Source organism: Oncorhynchus clarkii, chromosome 7 (assembly GCF_045791955.1).
Source record: "Oncorhynchus clarkii lewisi isolate Uvic-CL-2024 chromosome 7, UVic_Ocla_1.0, whole genome shotgun sequence".
NCBI classification, from domain to species: Eukaryota; Metazoa; Chordata; class Actinopteri; order Salmoniformes; family Salmonidae; genus Oncorhynchus; species Oncorhynchus clarkii.
Window position 1 is genome coordinate 85,610,782 of NC_092153.1, and position 11,855 is coordinate 85,622,636.

At 47.9% G+C, this 11,855-nt stretch overlaps 1 protein-coding gene across 1 annotated transcript in view; it reads left to right on the forward strand.

Annotated features, from left to right (window-relative positions):
* LOC139414495 (phosphatase and actin regulator 3-like) overlaps window positions 1-11,557 on the forward strand; it is a 79,751-nt gene extending 68,194 nt beyond the window's left edge. Inside the window, exons 9-12 of the mRNA XM_071162406.1 lie at window positions 8,772-8,827; window positions 9,659-9,861; window positions 10,424-10,500; window positions 11,471-11,557. Of these exons, the coding sequence (XP_071018507.1) occupies window positions 8,772-8,827; window positions 9,659-9,861; window positions 10,424-10,500; window positions 11,471-11,486 (352 nt within the window). The 3' untranslated portion in view covers window positions 11,487-11,557. The remainder of the gene's footprint in view (window positions 1-8,771; window positions 8,828-9,658; window positions 9,862-10,423; window positions 10,501-11,470) is intronic.
* The last annotated feature ends 298 nt before the right edge of the window (window positions 11,558-11,855 follow it).

Here is an 11,855-nt window from a genome sequence, read left to right on the forward strand (position 1 = left end):
TGGTTGCTGCCCTGTCATTGTCCCTGTGTTACAGAGTCAACCTTTCCTTCCTGAGATAATGCAACTATGTAGAAGCATCATCATTCATGCTTTTCTGGATGATTCTAGTTTCTATGTTGTTTTTAGACTATGTTATATCATGTCCCAATAAGCACGTGGAAACCTCCCCCCTCCTGGTGCAGAGTGTGTGTAGATGTCTCAATGGTCCCTACCATGTGGTGTCATCGTCACAGCTGAAAATGGCTGTTGTATTTTTGTTCAGTACCACAGGTGTCCTACTCTATGTGTCTCTGTCTGGACAGGGACATGGCAGGGACAGACACTGGGCTTTTATGTAGACCAGTCTCTGTCTGGACAGGGACATCTTGGTGTGCCCCAGGGGTACCTCTCTCTGCCAGGACAGGGACATCCTGGTGTGCCCCAGGGGTACCTCTCTCTGCCAGGACAGGGACATCCTGGTGTGTCCCAGGGGTACCTCTCTCTGCCAGGACAGGGACATCCTGGTGTGCCCCAGGGGTACCTCTCTCTGCCAGGACAGGGACATCCTGGTGTGCCCCAGGGGTACCTCTCTCTGTCAGGACAGGGACATCCTGGTGTGCCCCAGGGGTACCTCTCTCTGCCAGGACAGGGACATCCTGGTGTGCCCCAGGGGTACCTCTCTCTGCCAGGACAGGGACATCCTGGTGTGCCCCAGGGGTACCTCTCTCTGCCAGGACAGGGACATCCTGGTGTGCCCCAGGGGTACCTCTCTCTGCCAGGACAGGGACATCCTGGTGTGCCCCAGGGGTACCTCTCTCTGCCAGGACAGGGACATCCTGGTGTTCCCCAGGGGTACCTCTCTCTGCCAGGACAGGGACATCCTGGTGTGCACCAGGGGTACCTCTCTCTGTCAGGACAGGGACATCCTGGTGTGCCCCAGGGGTACCTCTCTCTGGCAGGACAGGGGCATCCTGGTGTGCCCCAGGGGTACCTCTCTCTGCCAGGACAGGGACATCCTGGTGTGCCCCAGGGGTACCTCTCTCTGCCAGGACAGGGACATCCTGGTGTGCCCCAGGGGTACCTCTCTCTGCCAGGACAGGGACATCCTGGTGTGCCCCAGGGGTACCTCTCTCTGCCAGGACAGGGACATCCTGGTGTGCCCCAGGGGTACCTCTCTCTGCCAGGACAGGGACATCCTGGTGTGCCCCAGGGGTACCTCTCTCTGTCAGGACAGGGACATCCTGGTGTGCCCCAGGGGTACCTCTCTCTCTGCCAGGACAGGGACATCCTGGTGTGCCCCAGGGGTACCTCTCTCTGTCAGGACAGGGACATCCTGGTGTGCCCCAGGGGTACCTCTCTCTGCCAGGACAGGGACATCCTGGTGTGCCCCAGGGGTACCTCTCTCTGTCAGGACAGGGACATCCTGGTGTGCCCCAGGTGTACCTCTCTCTGCCAGGACAGGGACATCCTGGTGTGCCCCAGGGGTACCTCTCTCTGCCAGGACAGGGACATCCTGGTGTGCCCCAGGGGTACCTCTCTCTGCCAGGACAGGGACATCCTGGTGTGCCCCAGGGGTACCTCTCTCTGCCAGGACAGGGACATCCTGGTGTGCCCCAGGGGTACCTCTCTCTGCCAGGACAGGGACATCCTGGTGTGCCCCAGGGGTACCTCTCTCTGCCAGGACAGGGACATCCTGGTGTGCCCCAGGGGTACCTCTCTCTGTCAGGACAGGGACATCCTGGTGTGCCCCAGGGGTACCTCTCTCTGCCAGGACAAACTTGTTTTATTTCCATCTGTTTTAATTAGCGGTTTTGTTCTATATATAGAAATGAGTTCTATTCAGAGAGCGTGACAGAAGGAGATGATGCAGTCATCAACACACAGCCTGCTACTGTGAATGTGTGTGTGTGTGTGTGTGTGTGTGTGTGTGTGTGTGTGTGTGTGTGTGTGTGTGTCCGGCCGGCCGGCCGGCTGACAGGTGTATAAAATCGAGCTCACAGCCATGTAATCTCCATCGATAAACATTGGCAGTAGAATGGCCCGTACTGAAGAGCTCAGTGACTTTCAATGTGTCACCGTCATAGGATGCCACCTTTCCATCAAGTCAGTAAGATCAACATGTGCAATGCAAAGAGTCGGCTGGAGTGGTGTAAAGCTCACCGCCATTGGACTCTGGAGAAGTGGAAATGCATTCTCTGGACAGTTCCCTGACCTCAACCCCATGGAAACTCTTTGGGATGAATAGGAACGTCAACTGTGAGTCAGGCCTAATCGCCCAACATCAGTGCCCGACCTCACTAATGCTCTTGTGGCTGAATGGAAGCAAGTCCCCACAGCAATGTTCCCACATCTAGTGGAAAGCCTTCCCAGAGGAGTGGAGGCTGTTATAGCAGTAAAGGGGGGGACAGACTCCATATTAATGCCCATGATTTTGGAATGAGATGTTTGACTCGTAGGTGTCCACATACTTTTGTCCATGTAGTGTAAGTGCTCTATATACCAGAGGCCATGTTTTTACCCATGTGCTGTATACTGATGTGTCCAGTGTGTTTACCCATGTGCTGTATACTGATGTGTCCAGTGTGCTGTATACTGATGTGTCCAGTGTGTTTACCAGTGTGATGTGTCCAGTGTGTTTACCAGTGTGATGTGTCCAGTGTGATGTGTACAGTGTGCTGTATACTGATGTGTCCAGTGTGTTTACCAGTGTGATGTGTCCAGTGTGTTTACCAGTGTGCTGTATACTGATGTGTACAGTGTGTTTACCCATGTGCTGTATACTGATGTGTACAGTGTGTTTACCCATGTGCTGTATACTGATGTGTACAGTGTGTTTGCCAGCGTGTGCTTTAGATGTGTTCAGCATAGGGTAGCAGAGACCCTGGATTCCAACTCTATTTGTTTATCTTTGCTCTGGCCTGCCTAGAGTTTCAGGCGGGTGTTTATTCAGTTTTGGGACTATTCCCAAAACAGGCCTACTACCCAGGCCTGCCATACAGCCTGGGTAGTAGGCCTGCCATACAGCCTGGGTAGTAAGTCTGCCATACAGCCTGGGTAGTAGGCCTGCCATACAGCCTGGGTAGTAGGCCTGCCATACAGCCTGGGTAGTAAGTCTGCCATACAGCCTGGGAAGTAGGTCAGCCATACAGCCTGGGTAGTAGGTCTGCCATACAGCCTGGGTAGTACGTCTGCCATACAGCCTGGGTAGTAGGTCAGCCATACAGCCTGGGTAGTAGGCCTGTCATACAGCCTGGGTAGTAGGTCTGCCATACAGCCTGGGTAGTAGGTCAGCCATACAGCCTGGGTAGTAGGTCTGCCATACAGCCTGGGTAGTAGGTCTGCCATACAGCCTGGGTAGTAGGTCTGCCATACAGCCTGGGTAGTAGGCCTGCCACACAGCCTGGGTAGTAGGCCTGTAATACAGCCTGGGTAGTAGGTCTGCCATACATCCTGGGTAGTAGGTCTGCCATACAGCCTGGGTAGTAGGCTGCTATACAGCCTGGGTAGTAGGTCTGCCATACATCCTAGGTAGTAGGTCTGCCATACAGCCTGGGTAGTAGGCCTGCCAAACAGCCTGGGTAGTAGGTCTGCCATACAGCCTGGGTAGTAGGTCTGCCATACATCCTGGGTAGTAGGTCTGCCATACAGCCTGGGTAGTAGGCTGCCATACAGCCTGGGTAGTAGGCCTGTCATACATCCTAGGTAGTAGGTCTGCCATCAGCCTGGGTAGTAGGTCAGCCATACAGCCTGGGTAGTAGGTCTGCCATACAGTCAGGTGGAAGAGAATACTGTATATTCTTCTGAGAGACTATGTGTGGAGTCCTCCCTGGTGACCTGCAGACGACTGAAACATCGTCCAGCAACCCAACAACCCCCTATGCGGGCCTTATCAGTGGTGTGTTGGATGGTATACGCAGGTATGCGCAATAGACCCATTTATTTTTCAGTGGGCATTGCATACACTCACTTCTTAATCCCCAGGATGCGTATCAAGGTAGTGTAGTGGAGGCACACACCATATCCATTCATAAGGCTGATGGAACGGAGCAGAATGTTTATAATGTTGATCAACTAACATTTCTTCATATTTCTTTGCAGCAATGTGCACATAGCATTAGATCTAGAATGTTCCAAAATGCTATTTGCTGGAAAACACGTTTTTAAAAGTGGCAACGCACAAACAAGCACATATTTAGAGCGGGGAGATCTAAAGATGCGACAACTACACTGGCACACTGGACACCCCCACAGCCCCCTGCAAAGCCGTGGGGGCCCATGAGCTCTGGGGGAAAATGCACATGTCATCGATGTAATTTATCATTTTGACAGTAGCCCCTTCAAAAAGTCCTGTTCTAGGAAGATAAGTGTTTGTTTCTTGGGCTTCAGGAATGTGACTGTTATAGTGCCTCTAACTGATTGAAAGTATCAGGGGATATGGGTGATGTAATGTGGTGGTTGTCAAGGATACAACGGCGTGGAACTTACTCAGGTGTTCTTAAGCTCATACCTGATGCTTCATAGGTAGTTCATTAGGGATTTGAGTTTATTAAATGATCTCTCAGCAAATACAACTGTTACAGGGACGGTAAAAACAGCCAGAAAAGGAGAAAGGTGCTTCCCAGTTCTGCAACACCTTTATCTGAGCCTGTCATTCTCCTCCGCTGCCTCAACACGTTACGTAAAGAGATTAACAGGAAGCTCTAGGGACCGGTCGTCTGGATACTGGACAGCCAATGAATTGGCAGATAAAAAAAACAGATTATCATCTTTAGAGGACAACAGTTCTTGAGGGCTTGAACAAAAAAAAGCGGTTTGCGATTTTATTCAAAATCAAAAATAAAATACAATTTTATTTATCACATGCGCCGAATACAACAGGTATTACCTTACTGTGAAATGCTTACTTAGATCAGCAGTAAATAACAATGGCGGTGCGAAATACAGTGGGTACCGAGTGGGTACGGTACAGAGTCAATGTGGAGGCTGTATACAGGGGGTACCAGTACAGAGTCAATGTGGAGGCTATATACAGGGGGTACCGGTACAGAGTCAATGTGGAGGCTATATACAGGGGGTACCGGTACAGAGTCAATGTGGAGGCTATATACAGGGGGTACTGGTACAGAGTCAATGTGGAGGCTATATATAGGGGGTCAACTGGTACAGAGTCAATGTGGAGCCTATATACAGGGGGTACTGGTACAGAGTCAATGTGGAGGCTGTATACAAGGGGTACCGGTACAGAGTCAATGTGGAGGCTATATACAGGGGGTCCCGGTACAGAGTCAATGTGGAGGCTGTATACAGGGGGTACCGGTACAGAGTCAATGTGGAGACTATATACAGGGGGTACTGGTGCAGAGTCAATGTGAAGGCTATATACAGGGGGTACCAGTACACAGTCAATGTGGAGGCTATATACAGGGGGTACCGGTACAGAGTCAATGTGGAGGCTATATACAGGGGGTACTGGTGCAGAGTCAATGTGAAGGCTATATACAGGGGGTACCAGTACACAGTCAATGTGGAGGCTATATGCAGGGGGTACCGGTACAGAGTCAATGTGGAGGCTATATACAGGGGGTACCGGTACAGAGTCAATGTGGAGACTATATACAGGGGGTACTGGTGCAGAGTCAATGTGGAGGCTATATACAGGGGGTACCAGTACACAGTCAATGTGGAGGCTATATACAGGGTATTACGGTACAGAGTCAACGTGCAGGGGAAATGGTATTGAGGTATTATGTACATGTAGGTAGAGTTATTAAAGTGACTATGCATAGATAATAACAATGAATAGCAGCAGTGTAGAAGAATGGGGGGGGATTTGCAAATAGTCTGGGTAGCCATTAGATTAGATGTTCAGGAGTCTTATGGCTTGGGGGTAGAAGCTGTTTAGAAGCCTCTTAGACCTAGACTTGACGCTCCGGTACCTCTTGCCTTGCAGTAGCAGAGAGAACAGTCTATGGCTAGGGTGGCTGGAGTCTTTGACCATTTTTAAGGCCTTCCTCTGACACTGCCTGGTGTAGAGGTCCTGGATGGCAGAGAGCTTGGCCCGGTGATGTAGTGGGCCGTATGCACTACTCTGTAGCACCTTGTGGTCGCAGGCTGAGCAGTTGCCACACAAGGCAGTAATGCAACCACCATGCTCTCGATGGTGCAGCTGTACGTTTTGAGGATCTGAGGACCCATGCCAAATCTTTTCAGTCTCCTGAGGGGGAATGGGTTTTGTCGTGCCCTCTTCACGACTGTCTTGGTGTGTTTGGACCATGTTAGTTTGTTGGTGATGTGGACACCAAGGAACTTGAAGCTCTCAACCTGCTCCACTACAGCCCCGTCGATGAGAATGGGGGCGTGCTCCGTCCTTCTTTTCCTGAAGTCCACAATCATCTCCTTTGTCTTGATCACGTTGAGGGAGAGGTTGTTGTCCTGGCACCACATGGGCAGGTCTCTGACCTCCTCCCTATAGGCTGTCTCGTCGTTGTCTGTGATCAGGCCTACCGCTGTGTGTCATCACAAACTTAATGATGGTGTTGGAGTCGTGCCTGGCCATGCAGTCGTGGGTGAACAGGGAGTAGAGGAGGGGACTGAGCACACATCCTTAAAGGGCCCCGTGTTGAGGATCAGGGTGGCAGATGTGTTGTTACCTACCCTTACCACCTGGGGGTGGCCTGTCAGGAAGTCCAGGATCCAGTTGCAGAGGGAGGTGTTTAGTCCCAGGGTCCTTAGCTTATTGATGAGCTTTGATGGGACTATGGTGTTGAACGCTGAGCTGTAGTCAATGAACAGCATTCTCACATAGGTGTTCCTTTTGTCCAGGTGGGAAAGGACAGTGTGGAGTGCAATAGAGATTGCATCATCTTTGGATCTGTTTGTGCGGAATGCAAATTGGAGAGGGTCTAGTTAAATAAAGGTTAAATAAAAATACAAAGGAATATTACATAAAGGTTAAATAAAAATAAAGGTTAAATAAAGGTTAAATAAAAATAAAGGTTAAATAAAAATACAAAGGAATATTATGCTCGGTGAATCACACGATTCTACCTCGCTCCTGATTGCATGAATTACAAGTGTTTACAGCTATCCCGTCCCGAAATTAAATCATTCAGAATAGCCCACTACACCGTGAGAAGGCCTATAATTTAGCCACAGAGGATTTTATCCCAATAACTAGGAATTGCCTACAGTCGGGAACGTGCAGAAAATTTCTCAGACAATTATTTATTTTTTTAAACAATCAAGCGAAAACACAGGTTGGAAAGCAATGACTACAGCTGAAAAGAAAACTGCTGTAGGTTAGCCAGAATATTTAATCAACTTCCAAATATATTTTACAAAAGAGAGAGACGATCGCAATGACATTCAGCAGCTGCGCATCATTGAGAGAGTCAGTGGAACTGGAAAGCATTTTTTAGGACTATAATTTCCTCATGTTGTAACCTACATTGTGTCTCCACACTCCCAGGCTGTTGATTGAGTCAAGACAAGATCGTTTTTTATTGATCTCAGATTCTCAGTTTGTCAGTGTCAAAGTACCATGCCATTTCGATCAATTGTGAGGTACTAAGAAATATTGTGCCGAAGTCTGCAGTCATGAAAAATGACGTAGAATTGCATGGAATGCGTTTTTAAAAGGCCAACATTTTTCCCGGACCTTAGGCTACTAAAAATGTTCTCCATGTGTGCAACTTCCTCTACTCTACTGTTCTATGCCACGACGCAAAAGGCTCCCTATGTGTTCCGGTACCTCACGATTTACAAATTAAGCACTGGTTATAACATAGTGGCTTGTTATAACATAATGGTTTTGCCTGTCTAATCAGAGCCGGATATAGGCTATACATGTATGAGGGCACTATAGTGGTTGATTCTGCAGTGTGTAAAACCACCCGCAAATAGCAAGTTAATAACGAGGTTGTCTGCCTGTTGTTTTAAATGAGTTTAGGAATGTCATCTACATCATTGTGTTGAAATCTAATCTGTCAGATAAGGTTAGTAGAAGGAAATCAATCCCCAGTCTCTGTCTTGGATCAGGAGGGGAGGGGATGGGAGTGGAGATGAGGTAAAGGGAGGGCAGTCTGCCCGCCTGCCTGCTGAATCCCTGACTACAGCAGTTTTCAAGGCTTGCACCGTTTGGAGCCTGAGTGGGAATTTCCTATCTACGTAGCAACAACCCTCCCCCTCCTCCTCGCCGTGATGCTGCTACACTGTAGTAAAAAGGCTCCCCAGCACCACAGCCCAGTGGACAGCAGCGTCGCGTCAGTAGCCAGGCAGAATACATAACCGACAGCAGAGTAGAGCAGAGCACTCATCATACTGCCATAGACACGGAGGGAGCTCGGTCCTGCCGTGCCGTACGGGATCTTACAGACTTCATTCACATTCATCCCTTTTATTTCCCGGTCTCGGTGACACTGTTCACACTATTTTATCCTGCATAGCGGATCTTGGGAAAATATTTTGTAAGGGGAAAAGGACGCTTTATATTCTGGATATGCATTCTGCATAAGGGGCTTTGTGTTTGTAGCGTGATAAACCACGCACCTTGTCTTCTACCCCGATGTGGAGGCGCTCTCGGTTCAGTCACAGAAGAGGGTTGCTAGTAAAGTCCAGATGGGACACTAGGAAATGTCGATCGTGGAGCGGCTCTACACTCCGACTCAGACATCCTGACTGCTGCTGCTAGGTGAACCAGTCTGTCTGTCAGAGACGGTTACCGGAGGACCGAGAAGCGGAAAATCAAACAACAACAACATGGTTCAGAACATCATTCTGGTGTTTTTCCGCAGGCGGCTGAGCCAGAGACCCGCGGTAGAGGAGCTGGAAAGTCGGAACATCCTCAAACGTGAGTATCATTAGCATATGTACTACATAGCTCATAACTGATTATACCAACAGCTCCTCCACATTATTCAATTATTATTCTTATATGTATTGCCATGGTGATAAAGACATGTTACATTGAACTGCAAAATTGCAGTTTATACCTCAACTTTCTTAAAATGAATCTAAATTTCCGACATTTTTTTTTATTTTTATTTTTTACAAATAAATATCACTATTGTCGAACATTGGGCTACTATTGATAAATATTATTTAAAAATGATTACAAAATAGTTTTTACACATTATGCAGAAAGATATCCCATTGCCTAAGCCTATATGGAATGTGCATTTGTGCCAGCTCGCTTCACTACTGGTTAAGAGAGAGTAAGGGACATTCAAACACATTTTATCATTCAATCTTTTTTGCACAAAAAAATAAAGAGCTTTTTGTTCCACTTAATATCTCAATATCAATTTCCCTGCAGTTGACTAATCCTGGAGGGCTTTTGTCCCTAAAACACCCAAACGAAAAAACTAATCTATTATGTTATATAATACAGTATATATTATGAATAATAATAATATGATAATATATGCCATTTAACACACACTTTTATCCAAAATGACAGTCCCTCTGTCTGCTGGTCAGCCCATACAGAGACACAGACGGACACAACACACACACACACACACACACACACACACACACACACACACACACACACACACACACACACACACACACACACACACACACACACACTTCCTTTAATTTGTCTCCAGTCACGTCAGGACTCAGACAGTAGATCACAGGTCAATATTGTTTCTAATGATTTGTGTTTTTCCTCCAGAGAGGAACGACCAGTCAGAGCAGGAGGAGAGGAGAGAGATCAAACAGAGACTCAACAGGAAGTTGAACCAGCGTCCTACAGTAGATGAGTTGAGGGACAGGAAGATACTGATTCGTTTCAGTGACTATGTTGAGGTGGCCAAGGCTCAGGACTACGACCGCAGGGCAGACAAACCCTGGACCAGGCTGTCTGCTTCAGACAAGGTCAGCTCAACTCACACACACACACACACACACAGACACACACACAGACACACACAGACACTCACAGACACAGACACACACACACAGACACACACACACACACACACACACACACACACACACACACACACACACACACACACACACACACACACACACACACAGACAGACATCTGTGCAGCTGAGCTGTTGTTGTTGTTATTGTTGTTGACTGTGTTGCTGTTATTGTTGTTGACTGTGCTGTTATTGTTGTTGACTGTGCTGTTATTGTTGTTTTTGACTGTGCTGTTGTTGTTGTTATTGTTGTTGACTGTGCTGTTGTTATTGTTGTTGACTGTGCTGTTATTGTTGTTGACGGTGCTGTTGTTGTTGTTATTGTTGTTGACTGTGCTGCTGTTGTTATTGTTGTTGACTGTGCTGCTGTTGTTATTGTTGTTGACTGTGCTGTTGTTGTTATTGTTGTTGACTGTGCTGTTGTTGTTATTGTTGTTGACTGTGCTGTTGTTGTTATTGTTGTTGACTGTACTGTTGTTGTTATTGACATTGGTGTTGTGTTCTCCAGGCAGCAATAAGGAAGGAGCTGAATGAGTTCAAGAGCAACGAGATGGAGGTTCACAATTCCAGCAAGCACCTGACAAGGTGAGTCTGAGGTAATGGACAAACTAATGTCACCTAGCCATTGTGTACATGCACTGTACAGACTGCTAGAATGAAAGTCAGATATTAGCAGTACGTTTTGCTGAATCACACAGAACCGGGGAGATGAGGACACATTTAGCCAAAGCTTTGCTCTCCTCTCCTCTGCTGACTCCAGACCCCCCTCCTGTCTGACACAGTTATACAACTCTGCCATCTCCACAAAGGGACTGTGCGTTACCTAACCATTCAGCACAGTTCCTGTCTAGCACTCAGAGGACAGAGCTATTCAATATGTTCTGTATGAATAGATGGTTCAGACAGAGCACTCACATCATCTGTCCATTCAGTTATTAATAAATATTATTAATAGATCTCTGATGAAGTTCTGGGAAGTGATAATACTCTAACACTGACAGTGTCCTCTATCTCTCTCCCCCTTCTCTCTCTCGCTCTCTCTCTCTCTCTCTCTCTCTCTCTCTCTCTCTCTCTCTCTCTCTCTCTCTCTCTCTCTCTCTCTCTCTCTCTCTCTCTCTCTCTCTCTCTATCTGTATCTCTTCCCCCTTCTCTCCCTCTCTCTCTCTCTCTCTCTTTCCCCTTCTCTCTCTCTCTTTCTTCCCGCTTCTCTCTCTTTCTCTCTCTCTCTCCCCCCTCTCTCTCTCACTCTCTCTCTTCCCCCTTCTCTCTCTCTCTTCCCGCTTCTCTCTCTCTATCTCTCTCTCTCCCCCCTTCTCTAACTCTTTTTCTCTCTCTCTCTTCCCCCCTCTCGCTCTCTCTCTCTCTCTCTCTCTTCCCCCTTCTCTCTCTCTCTCTCTCTCTCTCTCTCTTTCTCTCTCTCTCTCTCTCTCTCTCTCTCTCTCTCTCTCTCTCTCTCTCTCTCTCTCTCTCTCTCTCTCTCTCTCTCTCTCTCTCTCTCTCTCTCTCTCTCTCTCTCTCTCTCTCTCTCTCTCGCTCTCTCTCTCTCTCTCTCTAGGTTCCATCGACCGTAGTGTAGAGGTAGTTTCTTCTGTGAAGAAGCAGCTGTGTGGTCAGTGTAGACCATGTGACAGTCTCCTGTTCCCAGGCCCAGTCTCCTGTTTCCAGGCCCAGTCTCCTGGATGTTCGACCTACAGATTTCTGTCTGTCTCTCTACCAACATGGAGGAGCTGTCTGTCTCTCTGTGTGTCACAATGGAGGCTATGTCTCTAGAGCTGGAGCCCAGGAAAGATCACAGGAAACATCAGACTGATAAAATCTTAAAGGAACTATTAACATGTCAATGTGTGCTGTTTCCTGGATGTCATCCAATGAGAAAAAGACTCCTGGATGTCATCCAATGAGAAAAATACTCCTGGATGCCATCCAATGAGAAAAAAGAC